This window comes from Cyclopterus lumpus, chromosome 3, assembly GCF_009769545.1.
Source record: "Cyclopterus lumpus isolate fCycLum1 chromosome 3, fCycLum1.pri, whole genome shotgun sequence".
NCBI lineage: Eukaryota > Metazoa > Chordata > Actinopteri > Perciformes > Cyclopteridae > Cyclopterus > Cyclopterus lumpus.
The window spans coordinates 21,506,336-21,525,525 of NC_046968.1; the positions used below are offsets into that span (position 1 = coordinate 21,506,336).

Below are 19,190 nucleotides of genomic sequence, written 5' to 3' on the forward strand. Positions count from 1 at the left end.
TGTAGTACCACCCTTTAACTTAAATCCATGATTTAACTGTAAAAAAAAAAAAAAAAAAGGCAAAGATAAGGAGGTGCTCGTATTTTTTTTATTGATGGAAATTCTGTGTTAGGACAACTCAGTACGCCAGCTAAACATTAGTTCTTACACTAGCATTACAATCAAAAGCATGTAACACACATGAAGACAACTACAGTGGATCACCAACAGAAGCAGAGGGTTTCTACCCATCACCCATCGGAGTTGAGAGGGACAGGAAGTCAACCTACCATCAGGTACCCAATGAAATAAACTCTAAAAGTGCATATTTCATATTAGTCAACGTTAGTGAAACGTACATGATTCATATAGTGCTAACTTACATATGATCCAAATGCAAATAAAAAAAAAGAAAAGGTGAAGGCTTTATGACCCATCTAATATCACAAATACAGTATACTTAATCAACACCTCTGAGGCTGACACTGACACATCCAACACTAACATTTCAGACAAAATATAAGTAGTATTGGATGTCCCAAAACAAAACCCTTACTCACAGAAGTCAAGTATAATATCAAATGTAACATCTGTCTGGAGGAGATTGGGAGCGCAACACGTACAGATACACTTAGATACAGTGATAGCTGGCATTAAGAGAGGACATTTCATACAGACGGGCACTACAAAGGGATTTGTTTGGGTGGAGTGGTGGAGCCAGTGCAGTTCTGGAGGAGGAGCCCTTCGATTTGGGGTGCCACAAATTTGTTCGTTCCATCGGCAGAGGAGGCGATTAGTAAACTACAGTACTCAAGTGCTCTTTTAAGATCATCCACCAACTCCACCTGAACAAGAGCCTAGTATGCGCATTGCACACAGACCCGGATGCGTTCACTCTCAGACTGGATCACCTTTAATAATACAAGTGTTTGAGTGAATAAATACAGCAGTTTCTGGACAGGGTGTATTAATCTGAGGCCTTGCAGACTGGTTAAATTGAATCAACATGGAAAGGAATGGAGACAAAGTGGAATTGTACGAGTCGAGCCTCCATACCCACCGGAAACAGCTCTTTGACCATGGGGGCTATACTCTATTTATTTTCTATGTACTTTGCATTATTGCCTAATGATTAATTGTTCAGCAGTTGAGTCTGTGAGCCCAGGTGTTGGCTAAGAAGAGCTGTAGCTGGAGTGGTGTAGAGAGCTCTGAAAGATAGATGAAGGTGGAGGGAGAAAGCAGAGCAGCCCTGTGGGCCGTTCAAGCCACCAGAACCACACGGCATGGTGTTGGTGTAACCAGAGCCTGGGCGCCAGCCGGTCAAGACGATGACAACATCTCCTGCTTTGAAGAAGCCGGGCCTTGCCTGAAAATTAAGGTTGAAATGAAAATGCCTTTGTCAATATTTTTTAGCCCATCCCCCAGTCATACTGTTGTACCTATTTAAAACAATCTATACAAAAGAATTAGAATGAAATGCAAATAAAATCCTAGTATTTTTATATCAAAATCCAATCATCTTTACTTCAATAAAGTAAAACAATATATTTAGTGTGCTTACACAAGCTAGTACCGACTAAGCTTGTTGTCAACTTTCAACCAATAATAATAATAATAATAACAATTCCATTATATCTTAATTTTTTTAGCAACAAGGCAGGTGTGCTCCAGTGGAGCCGTAGTCTTCTACAGCTCTATACTATGCTGCATTTCAAGCCCGCCCACTTATTAGCGGTCCAATCAAATGCAGTGGATTATATTTAAATCCCTTTTGTAACTGTACACCGCTCAAATATTCCATTTTACTTGGGAATACTCACAGTACAGAAGCTTAAGACGCTCTAACTTTCATTTGACTGGAACGTTAACATTGCATATTTTACATTTTACAGTGTCCAAGGATTTCCCCAAGTGCACCCTGCACAATGAGGAATTCGCTCTGCTTTTGACGGTGTTTGTCATCTTAAATGCACCCTTACTTCTAGTAAGTAGACACTTACCCATATCCATGGCAAAGTTGACGCGCATGTCGACGTCCTCTGCCCACACATCGTGGGAGGGTTCGGTGTAGAGGACGGGGAAAATGCCGCGGTACAGGTGGGCTTGGCGAGCTGTCTGGGCATTACGGGTCACAGCAAGGATGGGGGCACGGGGCCTGTATCTGGAGATCAGGTGGGCGGACCTGCAAATACACATACACATTTTATTTTCCTTTAAACTAATGATTGCAACAGTATGAATAAATAATGATGATTAGGGAGAGAAACAGATTAAATGGCAACTTCAATTGTACACAAAATATCTTTACTTAAGTAAGAGGCTCAGTTACCATTTACATGATTATATTATTCATGATAGATGGACAATAGACATAATTTGGCGATAGATATTGTATCGCACCCAACGTTGAATGATGCTTTCGGTCTGTAAAAGCCATTAACCTTAATACATTTAAATTATCTTAGCTGGATTCTTGGAAGAAGCAATTCAATGTGATTAAAAAACCCTAAACCCCAAATACGGGGGAGGTGTTTTCAGATATTTGGCTGATTTAAAGTCCAACTCACATATTGAGTTGTCCTGCCCAAACTGGTGCAACACAACTAACAGGATAGTCAGGAAAGCTCACGCAGTCCTGAGAGTTCTCATTAGCCAAAATAAATGACGCCTCACTGTGTGCAGAGGCTTAAAGTCACTGCAGTGGCCCAAATGTCCAGAGTCAGTCAGAGTCAAACTAAACTAGTGAGGCCTTAAAATTAAATTAACCAACCCGCAATTCATATGGATTTATATTAGGATGTTAAAACAGGACTGACAGCTTGCAACAACAGGTTTTTTACTTTGCCATGTGTACAACTAATTATTTCTAATTGGATAACATTTAATATGAAATAGCACTCGATTTGATTACATCGTGTGATATTAAATGAAGTATGTGAAGGCTGGACATTGGGACTGAGATAATTATTGACCCCTCTTGAAATCTGTGCTATCTCCAACCCACCCCAAGTAACGCAACTCAGATGCCCACACATACACAATCAATGGAGAGGGATCTGCAAGAGCATATCAAGTGTTGGGGGAGAATCAGGAGCTGTGTTGCACCACCTTACCTCAGGACCAGGGATCATTTCCCCTCTACCCTTGACTATCTTACCTCCCAGTCTTAGTGAGAACAATCATGGCACTAGCGCAGCATTTGAAGGCAGACTCAACAGCACCAACAGCTACAACCTCTGAGGGGTCTCTGGTCAGGTGGGAGTGTCTCCTCAGCTCCTCAAACAGTTGTCTGTGGAAGGTGGCCGCCTCGGCCTCTCGTGCTATCTGAGCCCAGAGGGACCATGAGGTAAGGGTGGGGTGGTGGGGTTACTCTCGATCACCCACTACTGAACGCCGAGTCATTCACACCACGGACAGTGACTGGCAAATGCGTAGCAGGACTCATGGTTAAAGGATAGCTGTTGGTTTAATGTGGGCCAATTGTTCCTTTTAATATTAAATCGCATTGAAAGAGGCCAAAATACAAAGTGTTGGGTTGTGTGAATTTGAGCCTTTAAATAAGGGGTTGAAGATCATTTAAATGTGTCCACATGGGTACAAATCAACCAGCAGTCTACTTGGCGTTTGCCAGGTTACTTCCTCAGTCAGTCCCTGTCTGGCCCTACTCTCTCTCTCCTTAAGTACCGATATTATATAGTCATCCTCGACCTGCTAGGACCAGATAACCTGCCTACCTTCCAGAGCCAGTGAGCACAATCATCGCAGAGGCTAAGCTCTTAAAAGAAGCCTCAACAGCGCCGATTGCAATAGCCTCAGCGGGGTCTTTGCAGTACGGCGTGGAGCGACGCAGGTCCTCAAACACCTGCCGGTGGAACATGGCTGCCTCGGCTTCACGAGCAATCTGGCACAAGTGAGGGTAAGATGCATCAAGCAAAGGCATTCCCACACAGATGCAAAATGAGGGAGACGGGTGGAAAAAAGGACAGGAACACAGGAGGAGAGAGAGAGAGAGAGAGAGAGAGAGAGAGAGAATGTTAGAGGCACACAAGAAGAACCCAAGTTAAAAAAGAGAAGGAAAGACAAAAGGGACAATGCATAGAACAGTTTAGAGGACAATTAGTGGGGGGGAGACACGGAATTGTCAATGTTAAAACATATCCAGGAGGCACAAATTTCACCACAAACATTTACATGAAGTATTAGAATAACAGTAAACGGTACAATATAACACGTGCTAATCTATTCAAAACCAAAACTAATTTAAGTCAACTAAATGTGTGAAGAAATGGTTAACACTGTTAGAAGGAATGAACAAGAAAAGCACATGAAAGTTTGAAGTAAATGAGAAGAATACATCAGTTAGTCTACAAGATGTTAAGAGAATATAAATATATTTTAGATCAGCAGCAGTCTTTGTATACTTTGGATTGTGAAGAACACCATGACACTTTAGCATAAAGGCAGCTGGTTTAAAAAGGCAGGAGCTGCAGTACTGCTGAGTCACTTCTGCATCTGCACACCAAAAACAGTGTCGCAGAGAAAAGTGATGGTTAGCCAAGAGAGGTCTGAACAAGCAATTAGTGCATTATCCATCCGTGTCACCGATTGTGATTTTGGAGTAAGAAAAGACCAGTATTGAGTTTAAGACCTCAAAACTGTGTTTACTGGTGTCTGTCCCTGACTGAAAATAAATACAAAACACACAAATAATGGTATTTAGTTGACTATTTGCTAAACCCATCATCAGCCTTGTTAATGATCATTGGTTAATCATTAAAAGTTTATAAATACAGACAGCACAAATCTTGCAGTAATCCAAGCCTCTATGTGCAGAATTTTTCTCTTCTTATACGTGCACTGTAAATCTTTTTTGACAAATAATGTTTGTGTTATTACTTATCTTTACGCAATCAAATATTTAATGATTATTGATTATTCATTGTTTATTGGCATATCTAAAGAGGCAGTAAACGTCTAAACTGGAAATAGGTGGATGGACCTCTAACAGTCCTGTTGACACCTTCAGCAGCTCGTAGGCCAATTGGGAAAAAAGACGTAATAGTAATAGATGTGTTCAAGAGGACACAAAAATTATGAAAACCAGAAAGAGCAGTTTCCCAGTCTTAAAGCATGCTTAAAGTTATAAGAGACAAATCATGCAAGATCATTCCATAAAACATAATTTATGTATTTAAATAGTAATAATTGCATTTTAAAAATGATAACTTGTAAGCGTTTGATATGGAATACATTCTTCAAATATGTTTATTATACATATATACGCACACATCAACTCACCATGTGCTGTGTGCGTACTGCCTCCAGAGGGTAATCGCCCTTGGCAGTCTCTCCGCTCAGCATGATGCAGTCGGCTCCGTCCAGCACGGCGTTGGCTACGTCACTGCCCTCAGCCCGTGTGGGTCTGGGCTTCTTGATCATGCTCTCCAACATCTGAATGGCGTCCATGTGATGCGTTAGAGGGCAACATGCATACAAACATCGAAGAAAATAACAGCCATTTGAGTGAGACCATTTTGTTTCTACTGCATTATGTTTTACAAAAGATTAAGACTGCCCTCCATACTGACACATAAGCTGCCCGGTGCGGCTGTTTTTTGTAATCAAATAAACTTTAGCCACTGGGGATAATATAGCTGAAGAAATAGAGCACTTCCTTTGCTTTCATCTCACCTGAGTGGCGCATGTGATCGGCTTGCCAGCTCTGTTGCAGCGACCGATCATCATCTTCTGGGCGAGGAAGACCTTTTCTGTGGGGATCTCAATTCCCAGGTCACCACGGGCAACCATGATGCCATCGCTGGCCTCCATGATCTCATCAAATCTACACGGGAGACAGAAAATTATTCATTCAACAGTAAATTATAATGGGATTCTAAAAGTTTAAAATGCCATGTGAAAGGCACGGGTTCATAAAAACACAGCTAACCATGGGATGAATCAAATAAATATATATTCAGAACAAGTATATCATGATGCAAACAAAAGATTTTCACTTGACCACACACACACTTGAAAAAGATGAAACCACTTCATCCACACACACACACCTGCGTACACCCTCGTGGTTCTCAAGCTTGCTGATGATCTTAATGTCTTTGCCTTTCTCTCCCAGCACCGCTCTAACAGCGTGTACGTCTGCTGCCTTGCGGATGAAGGAGGCAAAGACCATGTCGACTCCGTGCTCCACACCAAACTGCAGGTCCTTGACGTCCTTGTCCGAAACAGCAGGCAGGTCCACAGCAGCACCGGGGAGGTTCACTCCCTTCTTGCTGCCCAGGGTGCCGCCGTTCTCAATCTCGCACATGAGGAAATCAGAACCTGGCGAGACAAGAAATTGTTAATGAGCTGAGTCTTTAATTGGGTATTGATACACAGCAGGGGTCTCTAAACATTCTAATGGATTAAAAGAGATTTTACTGAGTTTGCCACTCCTCCACTCACCAATCTCCTTGACCTGAAGGGACATGAGTCCATCATCGATGTAGATCTTGCTTCCAATTTCGACTACATTGGGAATGTTCTTGTAGTCTAGCCAGAGGATCTCCTCACTGCAGTTATCCTGATAACTATCATCCAAGGTTATCTTGATCATGTTGCCCTTCTTCAGCTCCACCTCAGCCTCGCCACTCTGTCAAAACAGACATAATTTTTGCTTTGTTTTCACGCAACATGTTTTTGATTGTCAACAACAGATAATGAAGCCATTTTGAAGACTAGCAGTCAATGCTAAACTTACTCCCCGGATGAGGCCAGTCCTGATCTCTGGGCCCTTGGTGTCCAGGGCAATGCCAATGGGCCTGTATTGGATACTGCCAGGCTCGAAGCTCTCGCATGCCTTACGCACATTCTTGATGGTATCAGCATGGTACTACATAAAAGAGACGTATGATCAGAGGAAACAATAAGCAAGATTCATTTTAAACACACACACACACACACCTCTGAAACTGACCTCTAACCTATAGTTCTAAACAATCTGATTTTATTGAAGACATTTCAATAAAAAGAAATTGCAACTATGCAGAGGCACAAGGTTTTATTCAGCTGACAGATAAGGTCTGTTTGACAACTTGCCCAGTAATAAACATGAGTCACACGGTCAGCATCACTACAGGGTCATAAGGTTCTTTCTGGCATGTTAAGTGCCACTCAGGAATCTGGGTGCACTAACCACAATAACTGATGATAGGAGAACATGTCTTGCTAATTAAGAGTCAGTAAGTAATGCCACTGAAGACCCAAAATACATGTTATCAGTACACAATCACTCAAACTAGCATGATAGACATAGAATGTGGCTTGCAATGTCTTTTGACTGAAGTTGTATTGTAAGTAAGTCAGCTGAGGAAATTAAGTGTTTCTCAGGAGGAAATTCCTCTGTGAAATTGGTGTTGAACAATTGACTCAAGAAAACCCAGCAATTCAGATCCTACCCCAATTCTAAATGTAAAACAGACTTGCGGAAAATCATTACTAATGTGGTCTGATATTGTTCCCTGCATCAACAGAATCTGGTGGCCGGTCTTGACCCTAAAATGCACATGACCATTTCAGGCAGGCTTATGAACATGTAGCGCAGCGCTTCCAGCAGAGAGCTGTCTTCTAACAACACACGGCTTAAACTTCCCACCTGGCTAACCAGAGCTTTCAGTAATAACTTAAGTGGCAGGTGATGACATATGGCCATATGCTGAGCCAACACTGTACGTACTCTGAAATTAGCTTCAGAAACTTTAAATTATATCAAGCCAAAAACAAATAAAATGTGGATGATGTTTTTGCAGCTGTTAACCTCCAGTGTGCTGCAGCATTTAAAGTAAGAGACGGAGTCAAGGTAGACAGTCTACAGTGCAAAGACTAATGTTGCAGTACATTTAGAGCAGGTGACTTAACTCTATGTACGAGTCAGGATCCATAAAAGTGTCATTGATTTTCAACACAATGTAATGTGAAACTCTAGTTCATGTTCTAGTTCTCATTTCATTCAATATTATTAAAAAGGAACAGTGTGTTGGGATCTATTGGCAAACATTTAATAAATATGGATACGTTTCTTTACAGTATAACAACCTGAAAATGAAAACTTTTTTTTCATGTTTCTACAGTAGCCCAGATCAATCCAACAAAACACTGGCTCTAGGTAGGGCCTTTCACATTTTAATGTTTGGCACTGTCGTTGTCCTACTCGCTTGACACACAGGAGAACTTCAGTTGGTTGCAATGTGCAACCTCACCACTAGATGGCGGCAAATCCTACACACTGCACCTTTAACTGGCTTTAAGAAATGTGACTTTTTGGATATACTTTACACTTTAAAGTGGAGTGACCTTGGTGTTGGTTTTTGTACACACTGAATGACAGAGTCCAGGCGTGCTGCCAGCAGAGGAGATAAAGGGCAGGGCAGGAGGCTACAGATACAGGTACTATTTATAGAACCACAAGCCAACGAAGCTTTATTTATTTTGCTGTTCTCCAAATCAGACTTGATCTTGTTGAAACAAACAAGCCAATGTAAACCCTGGATACTTTTCACTAAGGAGGACTTAAAAATCTCTCAAATTAAAGTTAATTATTTCTACATTCACGGAGCGATAAGATTTCTTTGATTGAATTCATGCCACATGAAAGTGGACAAAGATGCTTGCTTTATGCAAATGTCTGTATATTTATTATTGGAAAAATCTATTGAAACCTAAACAAATTAAAATGATGGTCCAGAAACCCTCACAGGTATTGCATTTAGCAAATAAATGCTCAAATCATAGTATGGCTAACGCAAGCCCAATAGGCAACAGCTGTCAGTGTGCTGACCATATGTTCAAATGCAATTTCTGTTTGCATTCTAAGCATTTATTAAGGTTTGTTGAATGAAACTCTAATGTCTGACGTTATATTTTATGATCTAGTTGTTGTGGTTATAGAAATGTAACTTACGGTGCCGTTAGATTACTGCTAAACCGCCCAGTTAACACAGGTGCATGCCTGCCTTTGTGTTTTTTTTTTATCGCAGTAAAACTATTTGTTTTAGGGTAAACGGCAACAAATATGGATTGAAGCAGAATCTTTTGTTGAATAAAAAACATGTTGTGAATGAATAAATGTTGACTTTTGGGCAAAGACAATTACAGAGAAGACAGAGTCACGTCACTAGATATGGGAGAGAGAAAAGATAGACTTTGCACGCAATGTTTCTGAGAGTTAATAATAATAATAATTTGAATGTTAACATTATAAATGATGCTTTGAACTATTCGGTACAGCTCTGGTTTAATGTTCCAGTGTGTTGCTACTTGCATAGTGCAAAATGCCTCTCCTCGGTCTTCATAATAATGCAGATAACCGATTGAATGGAGTCCACCAGTCTCCAATGAGCATTGCACTCATTGAGACTGGTGGACTCCATTTTGCATCAGGCTAAACTGACACTATGGAAAAGCTCAATTAAATTTTAAAAGCTCCACTTATCCCATGTGGATAATGCTCTAATTAGATCGGCTAATCTGTTGAAAAACACGATGAGCATCTCGCTCACCCTGCAGGAGCCTGGAGGGCAGAATCAGATTGTCAATGAGATGCAGCTCACCTGGACTGACTATATAATATAATATAATATAATATAATATAATATATGTAGACAAACTAGTGGCAGTATGCCAGTCTCTCGCCGCTAGCTTCTTCCTATTGAATTTGTTTGGTTATATTTATCAAACTGGACATTTTGACTGTGAAACCTGTTAGATTTTAAAGTGCAGAAATAATAACCAGCTCGGGGCTTTGAGGTGAGATCTGCAGCTCACACTAGTCACATTTTTCCTCTGTCCTCCCATACAATTTGCCCTTGAGTGACACAAAGACTGCATAACTTTAAGATGAACTTGGTTAGCTAGCCCAGACTGTAATCCTAATTCATTTAACAGCACTACCGCTCTTTCGTGCCAAGCTAATTGCAGTAGTCTAAAAATGAATAACATGCTTTTCACCGTGAGCATTGTTGACCCTTTCACTATAGCCATCTTATGAAAAGAGTTAAACAAGAAAATGCAAGACTGCCACAAATCAATATACCAACCAATACCAGTGTTTGATAAAGCATCGACCCATGTTTGATGGAAATTATCAGCACTGTTTGAGCGTGACTTTTTGACAAAGACCCACCTCATGTGTGCCATGGGAAAAGTTCAAGCGAGCAATGTTCATTCCAGACTTGATCATCTCCTGCAGTATTTCCACAGAACGAGATGCTGGCCCTGCAGGCGGTTATTGAAAGGAAAGGGCAACGTTTAAAAAGGTTTCTTTTACTAGGAAATATTGATTATTTGAACAAACAATTGCCGCAACCCTAGTAGTAACCATATTGCAACTAAATGTTGACCAACCGATGGTGCAGATGATGCCAGTATTGCGTGCGGTGGTGGGCTCAGAGTCAATGTCCAGCAGGCACAAGTGTTCAAGGAAGGTGTCAGCCATGGAAGCGTTGAGCTGCTGTGTCTGGATGAAGGCAGAGCCCATGTCTGGAGACTTTACCTGAGGCATGGCGATCACTGGTGAAACTGGAGAAGTCCTGCAGAAAACGAATGGGAGAAAAAAAAAAAGTTAATATAGAGAACACAGCAATGGCAACTGACAGCTTTCTTCAGTTTACGACTGTTGGGCCAGGATTCCTTAAATCTTTTTTAAAAAATGATCATGACACACTCACTGAATCCCACTCTGAGTCTTTGTTGTATATCTGAATGGACATAGTTCTAGGGTGAAGGCTATTGTTCCCACTGGCCAGCAAGTAATGGCACTGTGTCTATTTTCAAGTAACATCAGCCGCCAAGATTAAGGAGACTAAAGACCAAGATTTGGTTCATGAAATGTAGCCCCCTGATCCATCTTGCACAATACCTTATTTTCTTCAGCTACGATTTGTTTTTCAGGTTGCACAACCAACAGCTTTTACAGTGACTAAATGTATGCTTATGACAAATTATTCAAATAAAAACACTCTTTTTCAGTGAGGCTACATAGATACGGTGATCTAAAATACTAAGGAAAATGTGAAGGTAAGACCATCTGCACTGTCACCCATGGCAACAACACCATCACGAAGTGCACCTACAGGGCTGAAATTGCCAGATTTCATCACTATGTTCTTGCTTAAAAAAGAGACACCATATTACTATATACTGCACATGGTAGCAGAAAAGAGATATTACAGCAAGCGTAAATGGCTCAATGCTGAAATGGATGCACAGTGTCTTGCCTGAGACGGTTCCCTGACAGATTTAGAGACACTATACACATTGACATCAAGGCATGAAGGTGTGTTTGAGCATAATCATGAGGAATGTCGCTCATATTATGGCTCTGGTTGTTGTAACTACATGACTACAGCCCAGCTGACTAAGGTTGAAATGCTTGGTTGAGGGTGAATCTGGTGATATGACAGATTAGGTTCCTCATGAATTGGTCAGAAGGTGGAATTATTTCAAAATGTAATTATTTACAGAAACTGGGATCTAAAACTAGCAGTTATACTGCATTATCAAGAGTAATTTAATGATTTGTGAAGATCAAATAAATACATTTTCAACTGCAATACTCGAATGATGCACCTGTAAACAAGTGTGGTTTGATGTGCACACTGTCCACCATTTATACTTTCCACAATCAATACTTCCCATGTGGAGGATAAAATACATTGATGTAAAACATTTATAATAAAAGGAAATATAGTATGAGAGATGTAAAAGTAGTTGCTAGAAGATACCAATAGCCCTAAGTACATTTCAACTCAGTATAGAATGACTCCCTGCCAAGCGCAAACTCAGACCACTGTCCAAACCACCCAGTGGAGAGATTAGGTTCCCTCGGTTTAAATTATACATTGAAGTTCTATTCAAACAAACAACACTCACCGGTTGCTTCTTTGGCAGAGCAACAGGATAACAAGTTGATATCACATAAAGGGGAAAATCCTCTCGTGCTTTCCGGATCACCTCTACACTGAATAAAAAATAAATAGGCAAAGAATGCAAAATCTGTAATTGAAGCTGTTGCTTGTGTAACTGCAACTGAAGTTGCATTCATGGTGGCTCTAAATCTCTGATGCGTTCAACAGCAATGTGGTCCGACGCTGACCCCCTCCTACTCATCACATCCTAATTAGAAATGCATCATGGTGGGGGATTCCGGGCACAGCCACTATACCAACAGACTGGAGCTGCTGGCTGATGATGATGATGATGTAACAGGCAATGGGGCAAACCAGTGCTCTACGTGAGCTCAGTCACATCGCACTACTGCAACACACAGAATCGTGGAAAGGCTGGGGGCAGACATCCAAGTGGGCTGAACCACTAGGAAAGACTGCAGAGGGGGGGAAAGAGGCTGAAATATCCGCAGTCACTGTAGTAGTGTGCTGCGTAGTTGTTTTCTTTAAATTATTTCATGTTTTATTCATTCATTATTTATGCATGGGGGCAATATTCAATTAAGTATTTTATTCAATAGAAATATCAGATTGTTGCTGGTTACAATGTGAGCATATGCTGTTATCCTAGCCTGCATATTTCTATAAATAAATAAAGTTTGGGCTTTAGTAACTCAGAGCATTGACTAATCATTTAAAATTTAGAATAATAGACAGTGAACTATCTAGACATGCTAATGGTGGCCATTTGGTTAAATATCTTTCTAAACTGGTCGGGTATTTCATGACCATAATGGGTATCACAACAGGGTTCAATGTAATACTACTGACAACCCAACACTGACAGTTGCAACAGAAAAAATGAAAGGGGATGCACATTTGTCTTAAATGGAAAGGTTGACACAGTTTTAGGCAAATCTCCTGACAAGCTGTTTTGCTACTCAACCACAAACATGGATTACAAATCAGATGCATAATAAAAGATAATAATGCATTACAAAAAGAGTATAGAGCTCTGCCAGGTGTCTGCAAGGACCACTGCGGTATTGTTTGATTGAATATGAATAACACCAATTGGCTAACCCGCGGATATACACCAATGGGCTATAAGGCATTGTAAAACCCTCTTCATGCAAACTCAACACAAGCAGTGATGTATGAATGCAATTAGCGCAAAGTCATTGAGTAAAGACATTTCCTACAATCTTGCCAAAAACAGAAATAACACAGCACAGCAGTGTGTGCATGGCTAGTTTTGTTAGCTATTAGCCAAACACATCGTCCAAACCCCAACAGTAAGGGCACTCTGCTTTGTTAAAACTAGCGACTTCTACCACTCCTCCTGTTAAGAGTAGTGAGTGAGGAGTGAGCCAATGGCAATACAAAACAGGCAATAGGCGGTGTTTTCAGGAAGTGAGAGTCACCGCAATGCTCACATGCGACCTATCGCACAGTTGATTTACAGCAAGGCTTATGAAAAGGATTGTTTTATGGTTTGTCTGTTTACCCTCAGAACGTTTTCCAAATTTGAAATGCGAATCCGCCAAACATTTGCTGATGGCCTTCTGTCACAAGGCCAAATTTGATGATTGGCAAACAGGTCACAGCAGATATCTTTGTCACTTCATCCTCAAGCAACTCAACCTTAACGCCTGTATCCTCAGTTGAGTGCTTCATTTTTTTGAGCCACCCCCATCCGTCAGAAGACATGACACATACCTGGTATAACTGTTAAAAATCAGGTTACGGAAAGACAAAATAACAATTAAAAGAATGGCTGACTGAAGAGACAGTGCCTGAACCCAGGACAGGCAGCGAGCAGCTACCACACACCAACAGCAGCTGCAGTCACCCTGACACAGATGAAAGGCTAACTTTAGAGCTCACTGCTAATAATCCCCTCTCAACACGTCTACCTTTAAAAAAAATACTCATGTTACAACATATTCTCTGTGCCAGTCTTTCCTTGTCATTTTGAAAAATGTCCTTGCCTGTGCAATCATTAGCAGCCATGATAGCATTGCTGTCAGAGTGACATGACATTTAGTACCATTTCTAGATGTGACGCAACACAAGTTGCCGCACAGCGACAGTCGACGGTTCATCAGTCACACTCAAACAAGGCACCATTTGCAAATAGCACTACATACCCCCAGTAGATCTTTCTGTTCCTCCTAGGGACAAACAGGCACGGTACAGTCAATGACCTCCACAACAACCCCAGTGTGTTGGATCTTCTAATGCCGATGAGCGAACCACTCCCTGCTACAGCAGTCCAAGCAGAGCTGACCGCTGCAGTGCACGTGCATACATGACACATTCAGGTGCTCAAGAGTAAATCCCTTCAATAGGGATAAAGGATATGGAAAGCACCTGCTGTGAACGGGCAATTGCCATGACCGGATACAGTCGAAGTACATGAGACTTTCACCACAGCAGTTTCCGAGCAATGTTACTACCAACATAGGCTGTACAACCCCCTCCCCCCCCTGGTCTAGAAACAGAATCTTGGCTAAAAATAACACACAGCATCCAGAAGCCGTTTGTAGAAATCTAATACTCAGAATGTACAATCATATTTACACTATGTACGTCTGTAAATTAGGCCTGTAAACTCCAAAACAAAACGGACCACTTTGCAGGTTTAAGTTTATAAAATGGTACAGAATGCTGCGAAACTCCAATGCATTTCAAATACACATGCCAAACCATCTGGTAACATGTTTAACCCAAGCACCTTTCATCAAATTGAGTGCATAGTTTTGTCAATGCAGTCAAGTGTGTCTGCAGTGGCAAAGGCATACCCATAATTGGCAGTATTGACCCCACGCATACATAAAGCTATGGTAGGGAGGAACTGCATGAGCACAGTGCCAGCTGCAAAAGGCCTAGTCTACTGCACTGACCAAAAGCTCAGCTGTAAATTAACTAAACAACGGGGGTCAAGGGCAATTGACAGTTTTGCCATCCATTAACTGAGGTAAATGGTAGACGTCACAATTCATAATCATCTTTGCATATGGATCATTACCTGCCAATATGCTTCTTAAAATAGAAATAGAGCAAAGCTAAAATTACAATTTTACAGTATACTCACTGGGCAAATATTAAAAAGTAAACAACGGATATTTAAGTGAAGCAGACACTGATCACTTTCTTCTGTTGAGCTCATAACTTTCACTTGACATGATAACCAGACTGGGCCCCTGGGATGCAGACTCCATTTTGTCAACAGGGCCAGGAAGGACACAGCAATGACGGTGTCTGTAGATTTTCTAATACCCCAAATAATTATTTCTCAAAACATAACACAGCACATGCGGGCTATACCGGAGGGCCCAATGCATATCCTTCTTACGCCACAAGAGATGTATTTTACAAAGATATGACATTATTATTAAAAATGGAACTATAAACAACGCCCTGGTCAAATCATCTTCTTACCAAGGACAATACAGCTAGAGCCAAAGCCATAACTACAACCTAAACAAAGGGTTAGACCTGCCATTCTGTCCATGTATTTAGTGTCAACATGTCCTGTTCTCTTTGCACCACTGCAATAAGCTAGTGCAGTGAAGCTGCAAAGGCAACGTACATATGTTAAACTACATTTGTTATAGGATGGATATTTCTCTACAGTATAATAAACAAGGTTATTTTAAGTGTTTCTAGGGAAATATGCGAAGTAATATTGAAGTGTAAAAGGATCCCCTGACGAACTGCCATGTGCATGACTACGACGACATATAATGCAGTGGAGTTTTAGCCCTGGTGCATTTGAGTCACTAGTTCAAAAAGTATCAGTAATTTACCGTATATATATATATATATATATATATATATATATATACACACACACACACACACACTGCAGTCAAATCGATGCGCTAAAGGTCACGTTCTCATCCTGCGTCACATTTTCCTGATCTAGAGCGACATCAAAAAGACTGACCAATGAGAGACCGAGAAGACGAAGCCGCCACACCCACAAGAGGAGGCAACAGGAAGCGATTCTCCAACGTTCAACACTTTATGCATCACATTTAATGTAATCGATGTTTGATATAATAAAAACACGTTTAACCATAACTAAAAAACACAGCGTGTTAGTGAGTTCCGTTACAGAAAAGATCTGCTCGGCGAATGGACAAATGCCCTCAGTTTATGCATCTATTAACTGCATTTTGAAATGGCAACGTTGTTAGACAAATACCAAACCAGCATAGCGGGACTAAAAATGGCCTATCTAACGTTACGCTAATCAAACACGTCCAGGAGTTTAAGCATTTTTAAACATGACGTAATACAAAGTTAGGTAGTTAAACGTGGAAAGCAAACTAGCTGTGACCGAATCACATATGCATGGACTTACCACCTCGCAGGATGTAACGCTAGCTACAGATATATTAAAGACAAAAAAGGTTTAGAAGGCAACTATGTGACGGCGCAAGTGTCACACAAGTTATCAGATAACTTCATAGGATTGATGAGCGACCAAGTTGCAGCCTATGTTGAGGATACCCACCTTGTCTCGTTGAACTACTGCTTATAAAGATGTAACTGCCGTTGAACACACTGAGACTAGCTCAAGGTGATCTTCTTAGCCCCTCGCACTGCGGAACTACTTTCTAGAGATGCTGAGACATATCCATCCGAGAGAATAAAGCTACATTAAAAAGAACACACAATCCTGAACCATTTATACTAACCGCAGTTAACACAATCTAATCAAACGTGTGTTTTATTTTCTCATTACGGTTGAGGAAAGTCGGGAAACTAAAACTAAGCAACTAAGAACGACGCGGAATGATACCTTGATACAGTCCGCGATGGTAGTGATTTGTAAAGTTACGGAGCCAATCGCAGCGCTGGAATGCAAGCGTCAACGTCATGTGACTATGGATGGCGTGCTCTACCTTCAGAAAAGAAAAAAAAACAGTGTTTCGGTTACAATGGTTATTATATCTTTCCCAGTTTAATGGCCCTCTTAGAGGTTCTAATTAGTACATTTTTCATGTGTGTATGTGTTTGAATCCATTATCCTACGAATGAGCAAATCATAGGCGACCGAAATAGTTAATGAAAAGAATCATCAAACATGATACAGCACGGTAACTTTCTTAAGATACCAAACTACTGTAAACCCCCTTCTATTCATTTTCTAAAAACGGATGCAATAATAAGACTCGTACACCTCGCTACTGTACAGTGTCTGATGCAATACTTCCACCTAGTGCTGAAAAATAATACAGTTTTTAGAATATATATATTTTTCAATTTGTGTACATTTATGTTGAGTTACTTCCCATTGAGTAAACCTTGTTGGAGGTACACGGTGCAGGTACACATGCTACTCTTTTTTCCGACATGATTAGTGTAATGCCATCCCTTTGCTAATCAGCTGTGGTATATCAAAGGCCAAAAAAACCTACATAAATATTGGTTATTTATCCAGGGAAGACACCAGACAGCTATGTCTCAAATGTTTCCCAGGATGATTAATTCTGATGTTGTGATAATCAGCTCAGACAAGAAGATGGCAGACAGAAACTAAAACCCAGACACAAACACAACTGTCTATTTTATGTAGTGGGGTTCAAATCTAAACTTCAAATTTGGTTACAGATAGTAGAACAATCTATTTTGCAAAGATACTCGTCAAAGTACTAATTGCAGATACACAAAAAGAACCAATGCTTTAATGTTAATTTGTTTCTGTCTTGACTACCTGTGTCACATTGTAAGTGTGCACTCTGCACTGAGTCCACGTCTCCTCCCCAAGTGTCCCTTTTTGTTCTCACCTGTTCACAGCTGTGGTTGTGTTAGCACTGCTGCTTCCACTGCCCATGTTTCTGTCTCACTGGATGTGGGCAGCCTCTGCCTGGATCCACTCCACTCCACTACCTGAGGCCAATGGACACACCTGTCCAAGTGAGGGACAGATCCGCCATTCAGTCACCCTGTCCACTGTCCGAGCTCCTGGCTGTCAGTCAGTATTAATGATTGCTAACCCCTGGGCCACGAGGTACAGTAAGACACTGTGGGGATATGCTCAGATAAATCTCAGAGATGAGCAGATAGGACGTCCTAATGCTTCAATGTGTATTATAATTGCATGAGTACAGCAACTGCTACCTATGAGTACAACAATATAACACAAATAGGGAAACAATCAAACAAAAAAGTGAAATGACTTTTTTAATGCACACATAGAAAACCTAGAGTAACCTAGTAAAATATAAATAAACGATAAAGAAAAAAAAAGAAAAGTGAAATAACACTAATGGGAACCAAATTATCCAAATTAGATAAAAATGGAACAAATAATTTGGCCTGAAGTTTAAGTTCTGCACTTTCACCTTGTTCCGGAAATAAAATGTACTGACTGTTGATGAACAGTGAAGGACAGTTGCACTATAGGTGGGAGATGTTGAATTGTTCTGGGGCTATGCCTAAAGTGAACTCTTCATTAACCTGGAACACCCATTAATGTACAAGAAGTACCCGGCAGCATAAAAAAGCAACTATGGCATGATGTCATACTGTTTTCCCATATTTATATTGTGCCATCGGGGATAGTGCCCTCTAGATTGCCATATTGTGTGCCAAATACATGTATAGATCTTTTCTCTTCCTCTCCTGAGTATACAGCCACACACTGATCATACTGGCCTAACACCTGCTCACGCTTTAGGTCAGTTCTTAAATAGATATGAGATAACGAGGGTAAAGACTGATTAGCTCAAGAGCCCAGTGGCCATTGTCTCACATATGCACACAATGACAAGGTCTGTCAGAGATACAGAAGATAGGATCTTTTTTGTAATGTTAAATTATTTTTTTAAGATGTTATTGAAATAGCAATTCCTTTAGCCTGCGTTTCTTCATCTATATAGCATGCACTGAAGCTGAAATGTAAAGCACAAATATATAGCATTAACAATATTTAGGGTTCATTGCTTTTTCAAATTTCTATTCCTTTTAGACAAGACACAAAAGCTTTTGAATATCAACCAGAAGCTACCTCCAAAGCATGATTGGACAGTAATAGACACTGACTTATGCAATCACACACACACACACACACACACACACACATGCAGATGCATATACAAGCAGACATTTTTCCTCCATTCTACCTCTTATTTCTCAGCAGAGTGCAGTCAGCTGCAGGTCACATGACTGGCTTGCCTGGTCTCACTGAGCATGCTCAGACTCCTCAGTGTTGTCAGGCAAAATATAAGAGAGCAGTAGCGGCAGAGATCTGCAATA

The 19,190-nt window shown here is 40.7% G+C and overlaps 1 protein-coding gene across 4 annotated transcripts; it reads right to left on the minus strand.

The window, feature by feature from the left end:
- Positions 1-66: 66 nt before the first annotated feature.
- pkma (pyruvate kinase M1/2a) lies at positions 67-16,721 on the minus strand. Of its 4 annotated transcripts, none has more exons than XM_034558614.1 (10): positions 16,444-16,721; positions 10,378-10,562; positions 10,157-10,248; positions 6,737-6,868; positions 6,442-6,628; positions 6,048-6,318; positions 5,671-5,821; positions 5,278-5,430; positions 3,714-3,880; positions 67-2,161 (listed from the first exon to the last, which is right to left on the minus strand). In XM_034558614.1, the coding sequence occupies exons 2-10, from the start codon at positions 10,532-10,534 to the stop codon at positions 1,828-1,830; spliced, it is 1,644 nt and encodes a 547-aa protein (XP_034414505.1). In that variant the 5' UTR covers positions 10,535-10,562; positions 16,444-16,721; the 3' UTR covers positions 67-1,827. The 4 variants fall into 4 exon arrangements, with proteins under 4 accessions (XP_034414505.1, XP_034414516.1, XP_034414525.1 ...); XM_034558625.1 differs by lacking the exon at positions 3,714-3,880 and adding an exon at positions 3,137-3,303 and having other exon boundaries at positions 16,444-16,709; XM_034558634.1 differs by lacking the exon at positions 16,444-16,721 and adding an exon at positions 16,291-16,422.
- Between the last annotated feature and the right edge of the window lie 2,469 nt (positions 16,722-19,190).